Below are 22,401 nucleotides of genomic sequence, written 5' to 3' on the forward strand. Positions count from 1 at the left end.
GCCCCGGAAGTCACCGCCCTCCCTCCCGGGCGGAGGCGTCCCCGGGCGTCGCGGCCTGGGATTGGCGGGCAGGCTGGATGACGTGTTAGGGGCAGAGATGAGGCTCCTCCCCGGCGCTCCAGCGAGCGGTTAGCGTGGGGCAGGGCGGAGTGTGGCCCCGGGCGGCCATTACCTGGAACAGTCCCGGGCGTCGGGTCAGGTGACCCTCGCCGGGGCTGGCGGAAGGAGGGGGGCAAGGGGAGGGAAGAGGGCGTGAGGAGGGAAAGGGAGGAGAAAGGAGAAGGGCGGAGTAGGAGGGAGGGGAGGGGAAGGGGGCGGGGTGTGAGCAGGTCACGTGATTTGCCATGGAGGCGGTGGCGGCTGCCGGGAGGAGCCGCCGGGGCAGAAGCCGCACTTGTTAGTGTTGGGGGAGGAGGGGGTCGGGGGACGCCGACACCAACAGCCGGGGACGCCGAGGACAAGGCGAGAGGGGGTGGGGGCAGGATCAGGCTCCGACCCCCAGCTGAGGGATGAGGGGAGCATGGGCGCCAAGGAGTCACGGATCGGATTCCTCAGCTACGAGGAGGCGCTGAAGAGAGGTGAGGGGGAGGGGTCTGGGCGCCTGCCGGGGAGGCGGGCGACGGGCAGCCGGGGGTGGGGTGGGGTGGGGGGGTGGTGACCGCGGGAGGGACGCGGGTGGAGAGCGTGGGGCGGCCGAGGCGGAAAGGCAGGACGGCCGGCGAGGAGGACCATTGTGGGGGACAGAAGAGAGGTCGGGTGGGAAGCAGTGTTTGGGAATTGGGACCGTAGGGAAGGGGGCGAAGCTTTCCCCGAGCGAGGGGGGGGGGTCTAAGGCTCTGACCTGGCCATACCCGTGGTCTTTGGTGGTGGTGGTATTCTGGTTGTGTCTGGGGAAGTCCTCTCCCCTTTTTTCTTGGGTGGCTCCAGCCCTTCTAGCCCCCTTCATCCTTCACTGCCATTTTCTCTTATCACTCCTTCATAAAAACCAACAACACCCTAAGCTCATTCCTAACATCCGCGGCTGGAAGATGGAAAGGAGGCGGCTGTAAAGCGCTCTTGGAAGTCCCTTCCTATTGGGGAGCTCTGCTTTTTCGAAAGGCCTTTTCCAATCTCTTGAGGGCTATGACCATCTGCTCCTGCCACCCCTTACCCTTTGAACTGCTGACTTTGATAAGAAGGATCTGAAATGAAGTTGTGTTTGAGGTGAGATGAGACTGAACAGCGAGTGTTACCACAAGAGCTGGTCTTAGGTTTCATCGCCTCAGACGTTGACCAGAGGTTTTTGCTGCACTTGATTCCCAGTTCTGATCACCCCCTCCCGTAAAATGGCATTCGGAAATCCAGCATTGTGATAGTGGTATAGCTCCCTTTAGAGACTGCCCTTGCTGCCAGTCCTAGCCTGCTGCTATTGGCTCTGATGCGTTAACAGCCCCAGCCCCCTACCACTTACTTTGATACCGCTGTCCATGATGGCTAACTAACTGGAAGTGTCTGTTGCACAGTTTATAGCCGGAATGTGACTTAATTTTTCATGACTGGGATTTGAATGTGTGTATCTGTGTGTGCCTGTATTTCTTTTTGATGTTTAATGGATTTTCTTGGTAAGAAGTGAAAAGCAGTAAGCAGATTAGATGCTAGCTAGACATTATAGTTAACAGGTTTCTAAGTTAAGAAACCAGCCATAACAAAGGATATAAAATGAAAATTAGATTAAAAAGTTGGCATTCAAAATGATAATTCAGGGGTGAAATTTTTTCATATACAGGAAGAGGGTTGAGTGGAACATCATTTGATGAGATATGGAATACACCCAGAATAACAAATATATGCTTTTTATGTCTTTTTTTCCCTGCCTTGGAACAGTGTCATGATTTGTTCTGAAGCACAATTTCACTTGAATTTTTTCCCTGTCTCAAAATGAGAAATATTCCAAATTCTTGATGTATTTCCAGGCCTAGTAGACTAGTCAATTCCGGGATGCTATTGAGCCTGACAGGTCTGGCCTCAATTAGGCAATGGCTTACATGGCATGAAACAGAACATCAGTCAAACTGATTTACAGCTTCAAGGTTCAGAAGTGTTAAGTTTGAGGATGTGAATGCCAGTGATATACCTGGCATTAAGACATTCTAAAATTAAACTTTTATCTAACTCTAGCCTGCTTAATTATTTTTCTTTTCTTGGTTTTTTGTTTGTTTGTTTGAGGTAGGGTCTCGCTTTGTAGTCCAGGCTGGGCTGGAACTTGTGATCCTTCTACCGCAGCCTCCCAAGTGCTGGGATTACAGGTTTGTGCCACTGTACTCAGCTAGGGTGCTTAACTTCATATCAAACTAAGATTGTACATTTTAAAATATAAATGAAGTTAATGATGCATTTTTGACTAAAGAGTTTTAATTTGTCTTGAAGTATCTGCCTGTTAAAATTGAAAACACATGTATTTGATGAGGTAGCAGAGGTAGCAATGCATTTATTTGAATGGATTTTATCAGTTTGCTGCAGAGGAAAATTAAAACGAAAGAGAGGGGCAAGTTAATAAAATAGCATTTCCAAATGGAAACCAGGAGCCTTCTTAAAAAAAGTAACTTTTAAAACATGATACTGTTTACTCAAGTAAATGTCAAACTTCAATATAGAATTTCTTTTAGCAGTAAGTTTACATAGCTTTTTTTTTTTTTCTTTGAGACTAGGTCTCACTATGTTGCTGGTTTTGAATGCCTGAGCTCAAAGTATCTTTCTGGCCTTGTGTCCCAAGTAGTGAGGACTAAGGTGTGAACAACCACCCCACCAGGCTTGAAAAAGCTTTTTATGGAACCAGAAAATGTGTTGAGAACCCTTTTGGGCCACTTGAATAAGTAGCTACTAAACCTGCATCAGTTAGTTTTATTTACTTGTTTATATTGTGTAAAGTGAATGGGGTGAGGCAGATAGGATTTGACACATTTCTCCTATGTGTGTTACATGAATCGTTGTATAAACAAAATGAGCTTGATAGAACTCCTGAAATATTTGCTTTTTCCGTTTTAATTAAAGTTATTGAGCATTACTACCTACTATGTGCCATAATTAGGTAGTATTTAAAAAATAGTCTGGTGTGATCACAAACAAATGCGGAATTCCAGGCAGTATATCTTACAAAGTGGGGCCTTAGAAATGAAGTGTTATGTTAGTGACAGATAACACTGGACCTGAGTGAAAGGGCAGCCAAGTGACTCATTTACATTTTAAAAGCTCTGAAAATTAGGAAGATTGGGTTTGCAACCTATTTTGGCGAGACTATATGTCAGTTACATAAACCTTAATAGTTTTTTATTTTTTTTTTTTAGTTTTCTTATTTTTAATAAATTTTATTTTATCTCATTCTCCCCTCAAACCTCCTCCCCTCCTTATGTACAGAAGCTTTGTTTCCATTTTTTTCCTTCTATTTTCACTTTTTTCCTTGTTGCTTCCTTCCTTTCTCCCTTCTTCCTCCCTTGTTCCCCTTCTCAGTTTTCTTATTTTTGGCTTGTATCTGTCTACCACATAACTTGAGTAGATCAGAGGGGAAGGCTTGACTCTTGTTTAGAGTACAGGTGTTTTCTGGGGGAGTATGCCTGTTACACTTCTTTGATACTGAGAATTTCACTTGATTATGTCTATGTTTGTAGTTTGACCCCAGGGCTTTGCAATGCTAGGCAAGTGCTCTGCCACTGAGCCACAATCCCTGATATTTAGTTCTCAGAAATGTATTATAAGCTGTTGGAATACAGCATTCAAAAAATGTTACATGAAAGATGTGTTGTAACTTAGCATGTCAGAAGTCAAAGAAACCTTAAAAATGTCTAGTTATTCTTTTTCCCTGTTTCTCTTTGCTTCCTCTCATCCTTCTGGAAACAGATAATGTGCTTTTTCTGTGTATGTGTGTGTGAGAATTGGCTGAATTGAAATGGTTCTTGACTTTTAAATTGTGGTAATAAAATACAGTGGATGATTTTCTTCTAATCCCTTTCTTTAATTAGAATTTGGCACTTAACCACTTAACAGTTTACCCCAAGTGTCACTTGGGCAACGCATTTGTTTGCAGGTTGACTATCCTGAGCATAGCTTGGGTGGGTGTCATTTCAACCAGTCATTTCTTGTATAGAATAAATTTGATAACATTGTCATTTTTATATTTCTTGTTATACAAATTAATGAAAAATATGCAATTTTTGGTGTTCTATTTAAAAAATTGGACTGGTAATTAATATTAGGCTAAGTAGTGGGCTGATGAACTATATAGTATATCGGAAAGTTATATTGTGGATGCATATTTTCAAGTGTTCTTTTGTTCATTCATTCAACATCCCTGCCCCCCGGGATCTAACTCAGGGCCCTGAGCTTGTGAGGCAGGCGCAATGCCACTGAGCTAAATCCCACTGTCTTACTGAGCTCTGGTTATGAATTGGGAACAGAGGAGACATAAGCAAGACCCTATCTCTGGAACCTATGCCTGGGTCAGTGATCTCCACTAAAATTATATGCCTCATGGTATATACAAGACTATCCACTAAAGGGTGGATATAAAATACTAGAACTTAGATTTGTAGTTCTGCAACCCCCCCGCATTGAACTCAGAACCTTGCTGTTGCTGGGCAGACACAGCACCGCTGAGCTACATCCCCGGCACCCGTGGCCCCTTCTTTTCTTTTCTATGTAGCCAAGGCCAGCTTTGAATTCTGTATGTGGTATGTAGATGTGAATGTACTAGAGGCTGGCCTCGTGCATCCACCTCCTAGTGCTGGGTTTACAGGTGGGCACCACTCTGGGTGGCTTCTCTTCCCTTTTTTTTTTTTTTTTTTTTGTGGTTCTGGGATTTGATTCCAGACCCTGTGCATGCTGGGCAAGTGCTCTACTCCTGAGCCATATCACCAGTCATATAGTTCTTCCTTTTACTTTTTCTTTTTTTAGTCCTGTAGTTCTAATTTGAGTATGTTTAATAATGTAGATAATTATTCAAAAGTAGTTATGTATCTATATCATTTATAAATGATTAACGTATCATATATTAAGTGCCCCAGAGCTTTAGCAGGAAGTGCAATAGGAATGTAGTGTTTGTGAGTGTCTTTGATGGCTTGGAAATGCCTCTAGGAATTTTATTGTCTGTGCTCAATAATGGTATGTTAAAGAATTTAATTTCTGGGCCAGTGATTTAGCCGGATTGTGCCTACCTTGTAAGCTCAAGGTCCTGAGTTCGAACCCCAGTACCAGAAAAAAAAAAGAATTTAATTTCCTAGTCTTTTATGGGTTTTTGTGTATGCTGGTGGAATAATTACTCATATAATAGTTGAAAATTCTAGGACGTTTTATTTTGTTTAATAATCCTAAGGGGCTGTAAAATATCAATTCTCCAAGATTTTGTTCACCAAGTATTAATATTATAATTTAATTAGTCTTATACACTACTATCATGTGATGTTAGCTTTGCATATCATTGTATAAATGAAAACCAAGTTTCATAGTTGGTAACCTTCAATGAAAGACTCTTCTCTAAAGCATTTATTTTCCTTCATCTGAATTTGTTAAATTCATGAGTAAACTCATGAGTGGATAACTAGCCTGGTCTTATTATTTGCAGAGGATAAAAATGGAACAATTTTAAATTAGTGTTCTTTTATGTAGTTACCTAAATAGCTATAAAAATGCTGTTTTTCAGAATCTCCAGTTCATACATTTGGACTATCAGTGACAAAAATACACTGGTGAACCCTGGATTTTGAAAGATAAGCAGAATGAGGTGACATCATCACTTGCTAGTTAGTAATATCCCCATTTACCAAACTGGACAGCTCTCTGATTTTTGTTGTTCATTGATGTCTTTGTGCTTAGTGAGACTTCACAGGAATAGCACTCTTGGGTTGTCTTCCAAAAAGATGTGCAACCTAGTGCTGGGATTGTGATGTCCAAGCAGCAGCTAGATATTTTCTCAGGAGGGGAAAGGGAAGATTTCTGGCACTTGATTATATGCTAGATCACAGGAAAAGTTAGAGAAAGTGATTATTATTCTTGCTGTGACTGAAGAAAATCTGCTGTTTTTTGAGCACTAGAGATTAAGGCTGACAGTTTGGATTAAAGCTTTAATGTTAAACAGCTGAGGTAGTGGAGTAATCTTATTTATGAATTAAAAGTTGGTGTGGCTTGGTGGTGGTTGGATTGATAGTTTCCATGCTAGCTTTAGGAAGCATGGCTTTTCTTTTCAGGGCTTGTTTATGCTTCTGCTTTTGCCTTTGGGGCCTCATGATGTTTTTCTTTTTTTTTTTTTTCCTCCTTAAATTCTTTTATTGGTACATTTTAGGTATACAATACATTTTACATTTATCTTTGGGAACTTGCACCTTTATGTGATGTATCTTGGCTCTTATTTTTTCCCCATTTCCTGTGCTCCCTTCCCTATTCATGATGTTTTTCTTTAAGTTGAGCTATTCAGTCTCTTCTGAATGCCAATAAGTTCTCTTGTTTGTCTTATTTAGTAATGAGGAACTCTCAGAGATTAGTAGTGGATAGTTAATTATTGACGCAAAAGCCTGATAAAACTTAACATTTTGAGTATTTACTGTTTTAGATAGAAACTTATTTATTCTAAGACCTAGTTATTCAAAGCTGACAGATATTCAAAGCCTTTCCTTACCACCTCTCTATTAGGGGCTTAATCCTTATTAACATAAGACTCTATAGGGAATTCTCAAATTCATCACTATTTTGTGAATGAGTCGGGAAAATTGAAATTTTAGAAACTTGCTATAGCCAAGTGCACTGGTACACACCTGTGATCCCAGCACTCAGGAGGCTGAGGCAAAAAGATCATCATGAGTTTGAAGCCAGCCTGAGCTATGTAGTGAGTTCAAGACCAGCTTGAACTACATAGTGAGACCCTGTCAAAAACAAAACAAAACACCGAGCGAAGTGTTTCTTGGAGTCCTTGATACGGGACTGTATTAAGAACCAAACTAAGCTGGGTATGGTGGCACACACCTGTAAATCCCAACACTGGGAGGCTGAGAGGCGGGAGGATTGAAAGTTGGAGCCCGGCCTGGACAATTTAGTGACTTATGGAGAACTTGTCTCAAAATAAAAAAAGACTGGGAGTTATAGCTCAATGTGAAGGCCCCAGGTTCAATCCCCAGGGCCATTTAAAATAAGGTTTTACAGGGACCAGGGATGTAGGTAGCTCAGTGACACCTTGCCCGCCTTGCAAGTGCAAGGTCCTAAGTTTGATCCCTGGTACGAGGGGGTAGGGGATGAGGTTTTACAGAGGAAGTTCTCCAACTTCTCTTTCATTTCTGTAACGAAGCCAAGTTGTCCAAGTATCTTACCCCTGCGGAAAAAGCCTTGTAAAGTATGCTATGGTTATCTTTTGGTAGTGATTTATAAAAGGATTTGGAGAAATTCCTTTATGAAAAGTATTGTTCTGGAGAATGGTGACAGGGAGGTACATACATTATAAATGATTATAGAAATGATGAGGATTTGGATTTTGGCATGACAGAAAAGTGGAGCAAAAAGGCTGGCATGAGATAAATTTCTGAAATGGTAGAAAGAAGTTCGTGGTTGAGTAGAAGGGTTGAGGTTTCAAGGAACTGGGAATGTGGTGCCGGTAGAGGTGGATAGTAGTGGTTTGCAAACTGAGTGTCATACCAGGAACAGTTTTTTTTTTTTTTTTTTGGTACCGGGGATCGAACTCTGGACCTTGCGCTTGCGAGGCAGGCAGCAGAACACTGAGCTAAATCCCCAGCCCTATACCAGGAACAGTTTTGAGGGGAGTCTTAATCCTTGAACATCTGTAAATCAAGGGAGGGCATGTAGACAATGGATCAGTGGTATGACTGACACTCAGGCAAAGACTCAGCTTTTGGATTGGTAAGAAACAAATGCCTCCTTTGACTAGCTCCAAAGAAAGAAAGTCCATTGGCCCATGAATATATCACTCTCCAGAACAGTGATCATAAGTTTGATAGAGTGGACAGCAATAGTCTTAGGAACTCTAATGAGCCCTGATTATGGCTATAGGTAGAAAGTGGAAGAAGGATACTGCTTTCGAAGTAGAGTAGGGAGCATGAGCAGAGAAGCCAGTTGGGGTTTTTCTTGGTACATTTGTACTGTGGCAAGAAAATACCACTTACTTGGTAATTTATAAAGAACATAAATTTATTTTCTCACAGTTCTGGAGTCTGATCTAGATGCTGATAGTGTTCAGTGTCTGGTGAGGGCCTGTTCCCTGCTTCTAAGATGGCACCTTGTTGCTGCTTCCTTACAAGGTGAAAAGGGGAAAGAGATGAACACTCTGATCTTATGTGGCAGAAGAGATGGAAGGGAAAGAACCCACTGACTCTATCCATCTCTTTTAAAAGGGCCTGCTGGCATGGTGGTGCATGCCTGTAATCTCAGTATGCAGGAGGCTGAGGCAGGAGAATCATCATGAATTCAAGGCCAGTCTGAACTATGTAGCAAGACCATGTCTCCAAAAACAAAACAAAACAAAACGTGGGGCTAATTACATACATGAGAGTTCTGTCTTCATTATTTAATCACTCTTGAAAGGTCCCATCTTTAACTACTGTCATGTTGGTGATAATAATACAACATATGCATTTTGGGGGACGCATTCAGACCATAGCAGTGTCATTAGGCTAGGGTAATTGAAGAGATGTAGAAGGAAAGGATAGAGGTAGAAAGTAAGCAGTAGTAGCTGTGGGAAAAGAAATGCTGGACATGACGGGCTTTTCAAAATAGTTGGAATTTACTGGGTCAATATAGATGGGTAAGAAGATTATGACGATCTGGAAAAATGAGTTCACGGTAGAGTATTCTTGGAGAAACATGAGAAATAGATTGCAGGCAGAATCCTTGCTGGTGAGGGTAAGCATATACAGTTGCCTCTTCATATCAGTGGGCTCCACATCTGGAGATCCAGCCAACTGCAGATCAAAAATACCTGAAAGAAAAAATTACATCTGCATTGAACATGTACAAACTTTTTTTCTCTTGTATTATTCCCTAAACAATACATTATAACAAATATTTATATAGCATTTATGTTGTGTTAGATATTGTAAGTAATTAGACATGATTTAAAGTATACAGGAGGATGTGCGTAGGTTCTGTGCAAATACTATGCCATTTTATACAACTGACTTGAGAATCTGTGGATTTTGATATAAATGGGGGGGGGGCGGGGAATCCTGGAACCAATTCCCAGGGAGTAACAACAGCTGATTGTACCTATTGAGAGAGCTAGTTTCCTATAAAGAGAGTGAAGAAGAGGACACTATGAAGTTGTACATGGCACAGGCATGATGGTTAAGCGTGAGTAGGGATGAATAAAGAGAGCATGGTACAAAGAAAGTATCCTTCTGTCAAGATACACATCCGCTAGTGTTTCTGATGGACTGTAAATGGCAGCACTTATCCTCAGTTCCTTCCTTTCTCTCACTATGACTTCTCTTTATCTCCTATTGGAATATATAGACTGTTTGGTATTCAGTCTGTTAGCTTCTCATTCCCACTGCCTCACCTCTTGCTAAGATCATGTAGTCATTTGGGTTCCTAGTTTCACACAGCTCTCTCTCACTCTCTCTCTTCCTCTCTTTCAACAGGGTCTCGCTATGGAGTTCATACTGGCCTTGAATTCACTATTTAGCCCAGGCTGGTCTTGAACTCACAGTGATCCTCCTGCCTCAGCCTCCTGAGTGGTGGGATAACAGGTGTGTGCCACCACACCCAGCTCACACAGTATACTGTACTCTTAAAATCCAAATCAGATCTCGTTAATTCTTTAAAGCTCATTATTTATTATTTTGGGGGAAAATGTTTTATAATGGTCTCCAAGGCCTAAATTATTTGCTTCTTGTATAAAATTCCAACCTCAATCATAGTTTTACTGTTCTTCTTGACTTCCGTGCACTAGCCACTAGCTTTCTGGTTTTTTTTTTTGGTACTGGGGATCGAACTCAGGACATTGCACTTGTGAGGCAGGCAGCGGCACCGCTGAGCTAAATCCCCAGCCCGCACTAGCTTTTCGTTGTTGGAATTTTTTTTTAAATTGTATTTTATTGGTACATTTTAGGCATACAATATAATGACGTTCATCATTGGAAATTTACACCTTTACATAATCTCTCTTGGTTCTTATTTTTCCCCCTTCCCCTGCCCTCCCTTCAACCCCTCCATCCCTCCTTATTTACAAAGACTTTGTTTCCATTTTTTTGTTTTCTCATATTAATTCCATTGTTGTTGGAATGTTAGTTCTGGTTTGCCACTTTTGTATTTGCTACTTTCAGCCTGGAAAGACTATTACAAATTTTTATTGTGTCTGGCTTATTTTCATACTTAATGTTCCAGCTCAGACACCTGAAGAAGGTTTATCAACTTATATAAAATGATACTCTTCTGTCACTGTTGCAACATTCTGAGTAGTTTGTTTATAACCTTTATTATAATACTGTTTGATTATTACCTTCATTGTCAGGTATGTTGCTGAGTCCTTGCAGTGGCTTGTGTATTTTAAATGCTCAGTGAACAGTGGATGGCTGTGTGAAAATCTAAATGTACAAGTGATAAGAGATGTATAATCTCTGCATGATGATGTTTGTAAAGTTGGGGATAAAGAATGGAGGTATAGAGCTGGGTGTGGTGGCATATATCTTTAATCCCAGCAGTTGGGAGGCTGAGGTAGTAGTATTGCTGTGAATTTGAGGTCTGCCTGAACTACATAGTGAGACCATCTTAAACCCTCCTCCCCAAAGAAAAGGATGGAGGTACAGATGGGTTGAGTATACTAAGGTATGTATTTATCTCAATTATTTTCCTTTCAGCACCTTGAAAAAGTTTTTGCTAAAAGTTTTGAATAATAGTTAAAAATGTAGTCATGTTAGCCAGGCATATGTGGTAGGCGGTAGAGGCAGGAGGATTACAAGTTTGAGCCCAGTCTTGGTGTTGTAGTGAGACTGTGTCTCAAAATAAAAAATAAAATAAAAGGGCTGGGGATGTAGCTCAGGGTAAAGCCCTGGATTCAATACCTAGTATTGAAAGAAAAGTAATAATCTTAAAGATAATATATAATTTTATATATCATGTCTGTTACATTGAGATGCTTAAACGTTGATATCCAGTGTAAATGCCTGACACACTTGTATGGGAGTAAGTACTGTGTTTATGAAAACTTGAGAATGACATTTGGTTATATGTAAAGTTTAATATGTTTCTTTTTTTTTTTTAAGTTTAATATTTTTTCTCAAGAAATAATGTGTATGTGTGGTACTGGGGATTGACACCAGGGCCTTGCACATGGGAGAACAATGCTTTATTACTGAGCTACATTCTCAGCCCTGAAATAATCATGTTTAAGCTGGATGTGGTGGCACATACCTGTAATCCCAGCATTTGGGATGCTGAGGCAGGAGGATTGACATGAGTTTGAGGCCAGCCTGGACTACATTAGTGAATTCAAAGCCAGATCCTGTCTCAAAAAAACAAAACAAATAAAAAACCTTTAAAAATCATCTTTATGGGCCGGGGATTTAGCTCAGTGGTTTCACCGCCTGCTGCACAGGCACAAAGACCCGAATTTGATCCCCGGTACCAAAAGAAAAAAAAAAAAAATCACCTCATCTTCATGTATTTTTCATCTCTGGTGACACGTATCATCCTCTTGCCATATATGTATTGTATGAGGTTAGAGTTGGAAAATTATTTATAGTGTTATACAGAGTTAGTTTGGAAGTTGAGAATAAAGTTCACCTTCTCATACAGAATGTGTGGTGGTATACATTTGTAATTAATCCCAGCACTTGGAAGGCTGAAGCAGGAGGATCAAGAGTTTGAGGGCAGCCTGGGCTACATAGTGAGTTCAAGTCCATTCTGGACTACATTAACAAGACTTGGTCTCAAAAAAGAAAAACACCATAAAGCAGAAAAAGAACTCTGGTTCTAAATAATATTTAGAATTACATTTTGTGATTAGTTTATTAGCTTTTTTGTCTAAGATCTGTCTCTGTCTCTGTCTCTGTCTCTTTCTCTGTCTGTCTCTCTCCTCCATACCCCCTCGGTGACAGGGTCTTGCTATGTTGTCCATCGTGACCTCAGGTTCCTGGGCTCAAGTGATCATCCTGCCTCAGCCCCTCTAGTAGTTGGGACTGCGAGACATGTGCCACCAAAGTGGGCAAAATGTTTTTCTTGTTTTTGTGGTGCTGGGGATCAAAACAGGATTTCAAGTCTGTTAGGCAAGCTTTCTACCACTAAGCTATATCCCTGGCCTCTCTTTTTCTCTTGTACTCTGTGTTTAATTCCTTTTACTCCTATTCTTTTTTCAGTCTTAAAGCTTTTATTTTTATCACAACAGTATATAGACAGAATTTAGCACCAAATGGTATATAGGACTTGTTACCGAAAACAGCAATACATACTGTCAGCTCTTCCTCTTTCAACCAGTTTTCCTCAGCCTCATTGACCAATACCTTTAATACCTTAAATTTCTTAATTTGGCCTTTGTCTTTATATTTCAAAATAATATGCTTATTCTGTTTTTATTTTCATTTAAGGTTTATGTATATTGGCTTCCAACTATTGACCCTGAGAATTTAGCCATCACGCTGCTACCACCAGTCCCCCAAACACATACATATGTTGGTGCTCTCCTACTTCCTCATCCTTAGTGCATGTGTATTGTAATTTTGGTTAGATCAAGCGTCAGTGTTTACATAATTAGGCCTTTACAAATGCTCTTCAAAGCTTGTCCCTTTATTATGGGTTTACTTTTCCTTCTGCACTTGATTTCCTTTTAAATACTTCCTTTAATAATTGCCTTTTTTTCTTTGCTGAAGTTTCTTTTTACTCTAATTCAGCTCCCAAAGTTCTCATCTCCTCCATAATGTGAGATACATCAGATAGGCACTCAGTTCATCATGTTGAACAAAAGCTTTTCTTGCAGCCACTGACCATTTCCATTCTTGTACTCGTTGCTTTTGTGTTTAGAGCATAACTGCTATCCTGGAATCTTTCTTCATCATTGTCTTTGTGATTCCCTTTACTGTTTTTAGTTGGATCTTGTTTTCTGTATCTCTTGTTTCCTTTTTCTTAATTTACACCACATAAGTGGAGCTTATTCTCTGGTAGCTTGCTGCTGGAAAAGGTATATAGGAGGTAAAGTTTTGAGCTTTGCTTTTTCGGTGGTACTGGAGACTTTACTTAGGGCCTTCACACTGAGTGATGATCCCCAGTCCTTTTTTAAAATTTTGAGACAGAATGCCAGGTGTGGTGGCACACGTCTGTAGTCCCAGCACTTGGGAGGCTGAGGGCAGGAGATAGCTGAGTTAAAGGTCACCCTGGGCTACACAGTGAGTTCAAGGCCAGCCTGAACTACATAGCGAGACCCTGTCTAAAAAAAAAATATATTTTTTTGAGACAAGGTCTTGCTAAATTGCCCAGGCAGGACTTGAACTTGCAATCCTTCTGCCTCAGCCTCCCAAATGCTGGGATTATGGTCATGTGGCACCACTTCTGGCTGGTGCATTTAAATTTGATAATTCTTACATCTCTGCCCCTTCCTTTTTAGTTTTTGAGAGCCTCTACTTCTTTTACCAACTAAATATTCTGAAAGTTTCTTTTTTTTTTTGGTACTGGGGATCGAACTCAGGACCTTGCACTTGCAAAGCAAGGCGGTGGCACCACTAAGTTAAATCCCCGGCCCTGAAAGTTTCTTTTTAATAATGAGTATACTTGATCTCTGGTCATACAGGTCTTGATTTAAGCCTCAGGGCAGTTTCATTGCAGTGATCAGAGAGTAGGGTGGGAGTAAAAACATTGCCCTAAAAATACAGTTTTCATGATTATGGACCCGTAGAATATAAATCTTCTTGATTATGAGGGCATGTCTGTCTGTCTTTACTGCCCTCTTCCTGCATTTGCCTTCTGGATTCCAAATATTAACTACTTAATATGTATTTGTTGGATATGGATAGCATGATCTCTCCTAAAAACTAGGTTATATTTAGAGAAGACATGAACCAGGATGTGTGTGCTACTTGTGCATGCTCTGAGGCTTCAAATTATGTATATGTGTATTTCTTTTATTTAAAAATAGTTATATTCCACATGTCATATCATTTTTGGCTCTGCTTTAACCATGCTTTTGGAATCTATTGGTGAATAACTGTGGTTGGAAGCTGTGGTGAGCATGTAACAGTTGTTTGATTAATAAATTTGGGTTAGAGATTTAGTTTATGCAAGTATCCATAAAGGAACTCTTTTTTTCACTGAGTGGTAGTTTATAGATAAGAAGTTATTCTTTTGCCAGAGATGCTGACTTGAAAATAACCTCTTTATAGCTGATTATGGGGAAAGACAAAAAAGTGCTTATTCTTTATAGGCTTAAAGGTATAATAATGAACAGTTTATCTAATGGTGGAGGCATTTTATATTGTGGGGTCACTGGTACCATAAGAGATTGAAATTGAAGTTGACAGAAGGTTGCTAAGCAACTATATTCAAATAATGAAAGAAATAGGAAATTGTCTGAACACCTGGCAATAAATAATGTCTCATGGAGAAATGTTGTTTTAGATTGGCGAGGTAGCTCAGTGATAGAGTGCTTGCTTTGGATGTGTGAGGTCCTGTAGAATTCCGTTTTGAGGGTTTTTTTTGGTACTGGCGACTGAACCCCCCCCCCCCCTTTATTTTAATTTTGAGACAAGTATATGGTATAGTGGCATGTGTAATCCCAGCATTCTGGGAGGATAAGGCAGGACAGGAGAATTGGAAGTTTGAGCCCAGCTTCGGCACTTTAGCAATTTAGCAAGATTCTGTCTCAGCCCAGGGATTTAGCTCAGTGGTTTTGCCACTTGCTGCGCAAGCGCAAGGACCCAAGTTCAATCCCCAGTACCAAAAATAAAAAAGATTCTGGCTTAAAAATTTTTTTCAAAAGGGGGTGTAGCTGAGTGTGAAGGCCTTGGGTTTAATCACCAGTACCACAAATAAAATTTTTTTTTCTTTGAGATAGGCCTTACTTTTTTCTTTGAAATAAGGTCTCAGTTGCCTAATTGCCATAGTTGTGGTCAAATTTATCATCCTCCTGCCTCTGTCTTCTGGAGTAGGGATTAGAGGAGTGTGGTACCTACAATACCTTTTTTTAAAATTTCGAAACAGGGTTTCTATGTAGTCCATGCTGGCCTTGAACTGCTTACCAACATTGTGCCTCAGCCTCCTCAGTACTTAACTCAGTTTTAAGACCAAATTTTAAGCATCTTCTTTGTGAAGCAAATTCCTAACAAGATTACTAAGTGTCATGAAATTAGCACCAGGATGTTACTCCTTTCCAGAAGCTGGAATAGTGGTTAAGATGAACTACATGCTCGTGAATGAATTGGTATGTATTTTCCACTGAACTATCTGCTTTGCCAGATATTTATCTAATAAAACTAAGCCCAGGAATCAAGCCCTATCATAAGCCTTCTCTGATAGTGCCCTTCTTCTTTTCTTTCTCTCTCTTTTTTAATTTTTATTTTATTTTTTGAGACCAGGGTCTTGCTGTGTAGTTCAGGGTGGCCTTAAAGTCATTAGGTAGTCCAGGCTGGCCTCAAACTCATGGTGATCCTCTTGCCTCAGCCTCCCAAGTACTGGAATTACAGGCACATACCACTACATCCAGCAGTGCCCTTATTCTTCCTAATTTTGCCGTAGCAGACCTTCCTTGTAGTAGTTATTCTACTACATTACAGGGGCTAGTTTAATTGACATTTCCTGTGGTTTTGGGGGATGGCTTTCAGAATAGGATTCTGGGCCTTGAAAGTGGCTTTCAGGGGCTTATTAAAATGTTGACAGACTGCAGAACCTCTCCTTGTTCCCTGCCTCCTGAAAACAACCCTCTGTTCAGCAGCAACAAAAAAAAATGTGACTGAATGAAGGGGTTTAGTGCTGTATGAATAAACAGAAAACTGACAATAAAACTACTAGTAGTAATGTTTTATATTTTACACAAGAAATTGTACTTGTTTCATAACATTTATGCAAATAGTCAAATGTTCTAGGAATATAAACACTTAAAATTTGAATTATAAGTAATACCTCTTGGTTCTAAATTAAACTTATCTGAATCCATGAAGAACTCAGGAGTAAATATGAAGGAAAAAGGAAACATAATCTTATATATAAGAACTAGTAGGGCTGGGGATTTAGCTCAGTGGCTTCACCGCCTGCTGCACAATTGCAAGGACCTGGGTTCGATCCCCAGTACAAAAAAAAAAAAAGAGCGAGTAGATTTTGCTTTTTGCAGTTCCAGAGATTGAACCTGGGTCCTTGAACATAAGTTTGAGCTCTACCCCTAAGCATATTCCCAGTCCTGGACCTAATGGATTTCTTATTTGTGTCATAATTAGCACCTTTGATTAAACTTGGGTGCCCACTTTTGGCACATGAGCCTTGGTTTGATTAATTCTTACACATTTTCTCTTAAACAGTGAATATTTAGCATTGGAACTTGGAAAAGACACGTCAAAATTTCATCCAAATTTTAGCACCTTTTTTCTCATGTAGTTTAATTTGATGTATATTCCTACTTAGAAAACATTTTTTTTAAAGCTGATCATAGTGTACCATGCCTGTAATACCAGTACTCTGAGAGGATGAAGCAGGAGGACTGCAAGTTTGAGACCAGCTTGGGCAAGACTCTGTCTCAAAAATTTTATTTATTTATTTATTTATTTATTTATTTATTTATTTATTTATAAAAGGGTTGGGGATATATCTTAGCCTGGGCTTAATCATCAGTACTGAAAAAAAAAATTTTTTTTTTTCAATGTGTAGTTTCTTTATGTTGCCCAGGCTGACCTCAAATTTGAAATTTTTCTGTATCAGCCTTCCAGCTGTTTGGGACATGGGAATGTGCTACCTCAACTGGCCCTACTTAAAAATTTTAACCTTTTCTTCATTATGAGCATCAGGTAGTTTAATTGGTTTTCTTGCTTTATTTCATATTTCTATTATTTCTCTTATCTAGAAAGACTTTCCCCCCACTTTCATCTGTTTTGATAAGCTTTGTATTGTGCAAAGCGTTGGCAAGGCAAATGAAGTTAGATATTATAAAGGGTTTATTCTTGTTTGAGTCTGTCTATTTGTACTTGGCCAAAACGTTACCTCCTTTTCAGAAATTTCCTGTACTGTCTTTCTAGTCCTTATCTCCTTTGAATCCTGTGACACTTTATTTATAATCTTTGTGATACACATGGTACTGTTTTCTGGGTATTTAATTTAATCTCCCTGCTAGATTGAAGAATTTTCTGGTTTGTTTGTTTGAGACAGGGTCTTGCTGTGTAGTTCAGGCTGACCTTGAACTAACTATGTGGCCCAGGCTAGCCTCAAAGGCAATGATCCTCTTGCCTCAGTCCTCCCAAGGGCTGGGATTATAGGCATATGCCACTACACCCAGCTAGAAATTTCTTTCTTTTTTATTTTTTTTAACATTTTGCTCTGTTTTAAGCACACATGGATGTTAAGAATATGCTTGATGATTTAAGAGAACAGTCATTGGTGTCTTCATATAGTTAAGATATTCTGCTTTTTAAAAATCAGTGATTCTGAGGACCAGGGATGTAGCTCAGTGGTGCCATGCCTCCCTGGTGATTGCAAAGTCCTGAGTTCAATTCTTGGTACTGCGAAAAAAAATCAGTGGTTCTTTCTGTATTTTCTTCTACGGTAAACCTTTTCACTTTCATTTCCATATCTTTTTCTGATTGTTCAATAATGTGTGGTTTATATCTTCTACTTCCAATTTCCAAGTTCATAGCATTGTGACTGGAGGTTACAATTATAGGTCTCAGAGAACTGCAGTGCATGGCTGTTCTGTTTATGTTTGAAGAATTTATTAAAAGGGAGACAATTGTAGGTTGCAATGAAATTTAGAAGACTTGCTCGCTCACCTTATATGTTGTGTCACTTTGAGGATTTGAAAATGAATCCAAAATGTCTGCTGTTCACCAGTGTCTCTTGAGGTCCCAGCTGTGATGAATTAAGCTGAAAGAGTGGACTTTTCCCGCTCATCTTAGTGTATGTATTTTGAATCCCTATGTCTGTGGTATAGTAGATATTAATATATTTTTCTATACAAGTGAAAATATCTATAAGTTTTTCAGCTTTGCAAAGTTTTCACTTAAAAACTTAAGTGAAAGGCTATTTAGTGTTTTTAATGTTTCTTAAACATTAAAAGAATTTTAAATAACACATAATGTATTTGTGAGGTACAGTCTGATCTTTCCCTTTTTTTTCCTTTTTAATGGTGCTAGGGAGCTAGCGATTGAACCCAGGGCCTTTTGCAAACTAGGCAAGTGGTACTACTGAGCCACAACCCCAGCCCCAGGACACGTATACTGTGTTTACCTATCAATTCAGGATAATTGATGTTTCCATCTCTTTATCATTACTTTATTTATATTTATTTATTTATTTATTTTTGGTACCAGGGATCAAATTCAGGTCCTTGCCCTTGCAAGGAGGCAGGCAAGGCAGGCAGGCAGGCAGTGGAACCACTGAGCTAAATCCCTGGCCCTTTGTCATTACTTTATAGTTGGAGCCTTTAAGTTCTCCTCTTCACATCGAACTAAATACCAACCCGTTTTTGAGGCAGGTTATCAGTTAGTTACCCAGGCTGGTCTCCAATTTACAATCCTGCTTTGACCTCCCAGAGTTTTGGGATTTCAGGCATGCAACCCCACCTTTTAAGGCACTTCTGAAGTATTCCTTGTGAATTTTTGTCTGATCTTCATAAACTCACCTATGCACATAGTGTGTTTTTTTTTCTGACTTCCCTAATTTATTATTGTGGTGAAATATACAAAACATGAAATTTATCAGTTGAGTTTTTTCTTTTCTTTTTTTTTTTTTTTTTTTTGGTACCAGGGATCAAACTCTTGGGGTTGCAAGGCAGGCGCCGGAACCACTGAGCTAAATCTCTGTCCCTTTTTCATATTCTTGATAGTATCTTTTGATGCTTAGAAGTTTTATTAAATTTTGATGAAATTAGGTGTGTAGTTTTTTAATATTATTTGTTTTTAGAACATTTATTGGTACATTTTAAATATACATAACGATAACATTCATCATAAGGAATTTGTACCAATACATAATATATCTTGCTTCTTCCCCCATCACGTACAAAAGTTTTGTTCCCGTTTTTTTCTTCGATTTTTCTTTTTTTTTCTCTTGTCCCTTCTTTCCTTTCCCTTCTCAGGTGTGTAGTTTGAACTACAGTGGTCTGCTGCTTTTTAACTTTCTAATTGGAAGTAGGGCCTCAAAAGATATCCTATCTCATGATACAGATATTAATAAATGGGCTTAAATATTGGCTGTAAGAAGTTTCTTTTAGGTATTAATCTCTCAAATATAGCCCTTTGCCTTTCAAAATTTTATTATAGTAATGTTCTTAGTGCATTTTTATTAGAGGTTGTCAGCCATTCATCTAGTAACTCATCTCTGGAAGTTTTTATCTTTTGACTGTGGCTTTTTAGAGCTTTATATATCAGAAAGAGCTTTTATTCTGGACTGAAGGCTGATGTGACAATGTGTTAGAATGAAAAACTTTTTCCAAATTTTGAACATTGTTTCACTAAGTGGCTTTATTTGGTGATTAATATATTAATACTGTGTTAACCATTAATGAAACCTCTATGGACTGTAAGCCAAATAAACCTTTCCCCCTTTAATTTTCGGCATCAGGTATTTTGTCTCAGCAATGAGAGAAAAGTAACTAACATATATATATTTTTTTGGGGGGGGTACCGGAGATCGAACTCGGGACCTTGTGCATGCAAGGCAGGTGGCAGCACCACTAAGTTAAATCCCTGGCCCCTGTAACTAACATATGTAGTCAGCTGTTCTAAGTCTCCCTGAATGTCCAGTTGAAATTTAGCATTTTTGTTTCTTTGCTACATTTTTATCTTTGTTTGCAGTCCCCCCCCTTCTTAATCTTTACCTTCCTCCCCAGCTATTGGGGATTAAACCTAGGGTCCTGCACATGGTAGGCAAATACTGTGCCACTGAGCTGTATCCCCAGCCCCATTTCCCTTTTGATTATTCATTTTCACAAAATGTCATGTGGATTTATTACAAAAGTACTCTATATATGAACTAAATAACAGTTGCGTGGTGATCAATCACTGAAAGAAGTGATATATAATTGGTCACTGATTGTGAGACACATCTCTTACTATGCAGGATTTGTGGGCTGAAAAGCTAGCAGAGAGTTTGTGCTTCATGCAGTTTCTCAGTTAATGTAATGAATGTCATTTGAATTTTTAGAAGACTTGTGTTAACCGTGGTAACTGAAATTCATGCCTGTTATAACCATGCAAAGAAAGGGCTTGCCAGGGATGTAGCTCAGCAGCACAGCACCTGCCTGGCAAGCCCAAGGTCCTGAGTTCGATTCCTAGTACCAAAACAAAACAACAACAGCAAAAATCAAAGAGGGGGCTTCTTTTATACTAAATATAAACAGTTAAACTCAGTATGTCTAAGTGAAATACACATTTTGACAAGGACTTCTAAAGAAAGGAAGGAGTAAATGTGAAATATGTGTGTTCATGTGGTTTGTAGGGAAAAAGATGTGTTTGTTCTATAACCTTAGAGTTAAAAAAAAACTTCAGTTTTTCTCATAATTCTGCAGGATTTCTAACTTTAGCATAGACAGTGTATGGTGTGCTTATTTTCTGTGGTGTTTTTTATATATATATATATTTGGTACCGGGGATCGAACTCAGGACCTTGTGCTTTTGAGGCAGGGCAGAACCACTGAGCTAAATCCCTGGCCCTTCTGTGGTTATATTTTTAGTATTAGATGCTTTTTGTTTTTATATTGTGAGGCTTGATTTGTAAAGATACTGATACTTTTTTACCAAATGATTTAGTTAACAGACTATGTATTGTACATTGTTTATAGTTTTGAAAAAATTATAAACAACCCAGTGTCTACTAAGGAGATTAATAAAAATTTTAAAACTATGTTGTTAATTTCAGTTCTGCAGAGAAGTGAAAGGAAGTTTATTTAAAAACTGCTAAAGTATCTGGGTTTCGTAGTGTATGCCTGTAATCCAAGCACCCTAGGAGGCTGAGGCAAGAGGATCACAAGTTTGAGCCCAGCTTGGGCAAGTTAGTGAGACCCTGTCTCAAAAAAGAAAGAGGGAAGGGGCTGGGGATTTAGCTCAGTGGTTGCGCTGCCTGCCTCGCAAGCACAAGGACCTGCTTTCGATTCCTGGTACCAAAAAAAAAAAAGCGGGAAAGGGCGGGGCATATTGTTCAGTCCAGAGGCCCTGAGTTCAGTCCCCAATACATACTCCAAAACAAACAAAACAGAAGAAAAACTGTTAAAGTAGAAAAAATGAAAGCTGATATATTACATTCCCACTTAGAAGAGACTTCTTTTGTGTGTATATTTATTACTTTTGCCTTTATTTCTTCTTTTAAAAATTTATGGTCCATACTATGATTTGACAGAAGTTACTTAGATTTCTTACGGTTATTGAAAGCAAATAAGTAATCAAATGTTTGTTAAATATTTATTAAGTGCCTACACTGTTCTATCTCTGTGTTGAGTAGTGGGGTTACCAATAGAATAAGAAAGATACTATGCTTAAGGAGCCTATTATCCATATATGATAAAGTATAGCTCGGAGAGTATAGCAGTTAGTGTTGCACATGCAATTGTGTGCTTTGTCTTTTTCTGAAATATCTGTGTGTTTTTTTTTGTTTTTTGGGTTTTTTTGGTACCGGGGATCAAACTCAGGTCCTTGTGCTTGCAAGGCAGGCGGCGGATGAGCTAAATCCCTGGCCCTGTTATTTTTTTTGAGTCAGGGTCTCACTAATGTAATTTAGGCTGGCTTTGAACTCACTGTGTAGTTCAGCCTGGCCTAGAACTTGCTTGCAGCGATCGGCCTCCCAAGTATAGGGATTGTAGGTGTGGGGTACCATGGCTGGCTTTAAAATGTCTATTTTTAATCAGTTATACATTCATATAGTTTAAAGCATTAAATATTTTGAGCAGGGTTTGTTAAATGAGAAGCAGTCGTCTAATTTTCCTTGGCATCTTCCCCTTCTTTGAGGGGAACACTTTGTGTTCTTTGTTGATTTTTGGTATTTGGCATTGATTTTTCAGATTTAAGCATTGTCTGTTGACTTCCCACTTCTGAGCAGAACTTAGCTTTTGTTCCTCTCTTCTCCTCTTAGCCATGTCCCTTTACCTCTCCCTATTATTTTATTATAACAGTTACATACATACATGGTAATTTTAGTTAGAAAATATTCATTGTTTACTTTATCATGACCATGTATATTATGATTTGCAGTTGAAATTAATAATAAATAAGCTATAGTTTCTTTTCTTTTTCTTTCTTTTCTTTTTTTTTTTTTTGG

General features: G+C 39.2%; 1 protein-coding gene across 2 annotated transcripts in view; it reads left to right on the forward strand.

Moving 5' to 3' along the window:
* Positions 1-333: 333 nt before the first annotated feature.
* The window catches only part of Usp32 (ubiquitin specific peptidase 32), a 169,662-nt gene continuing 147,594 nt past the window's right edge, over positions 334-22,401 (forward strand). The window contains exon 1 of one of the 2 annotated variants that reach the window (XM_004870389.4): positions 334-578. In XM_004870389.4, coding sequence (XP_004870446.1) covers positions 521-578 — 58 coding nt within the window. In that variant the 5' untranslated portion in view covers positions 334-520. The remainder of the gene's footprint in view (positions 579-22,401) is intronic. The other variant, XM_004870388.4, reaches the window with a different exon arrangement.

The sequence above is a fragment of the Heterocephalus glaber genome, unplaced genomic scaffold (genome assembly GCF_053883595.1).
Source record: "Heterocephalus glaber isolate CG9 unplaced genomic scaffold, H.glaber_assembly_v1.0 deba00001564, whole genome shotgun sequence".
Taxonomy (NCBI): Eukaryota; Metazoa; Chordata; class Mammalia; order Rodentia; family Bathyergidae; genus Heterocephalus; species Heterocephalus glaber.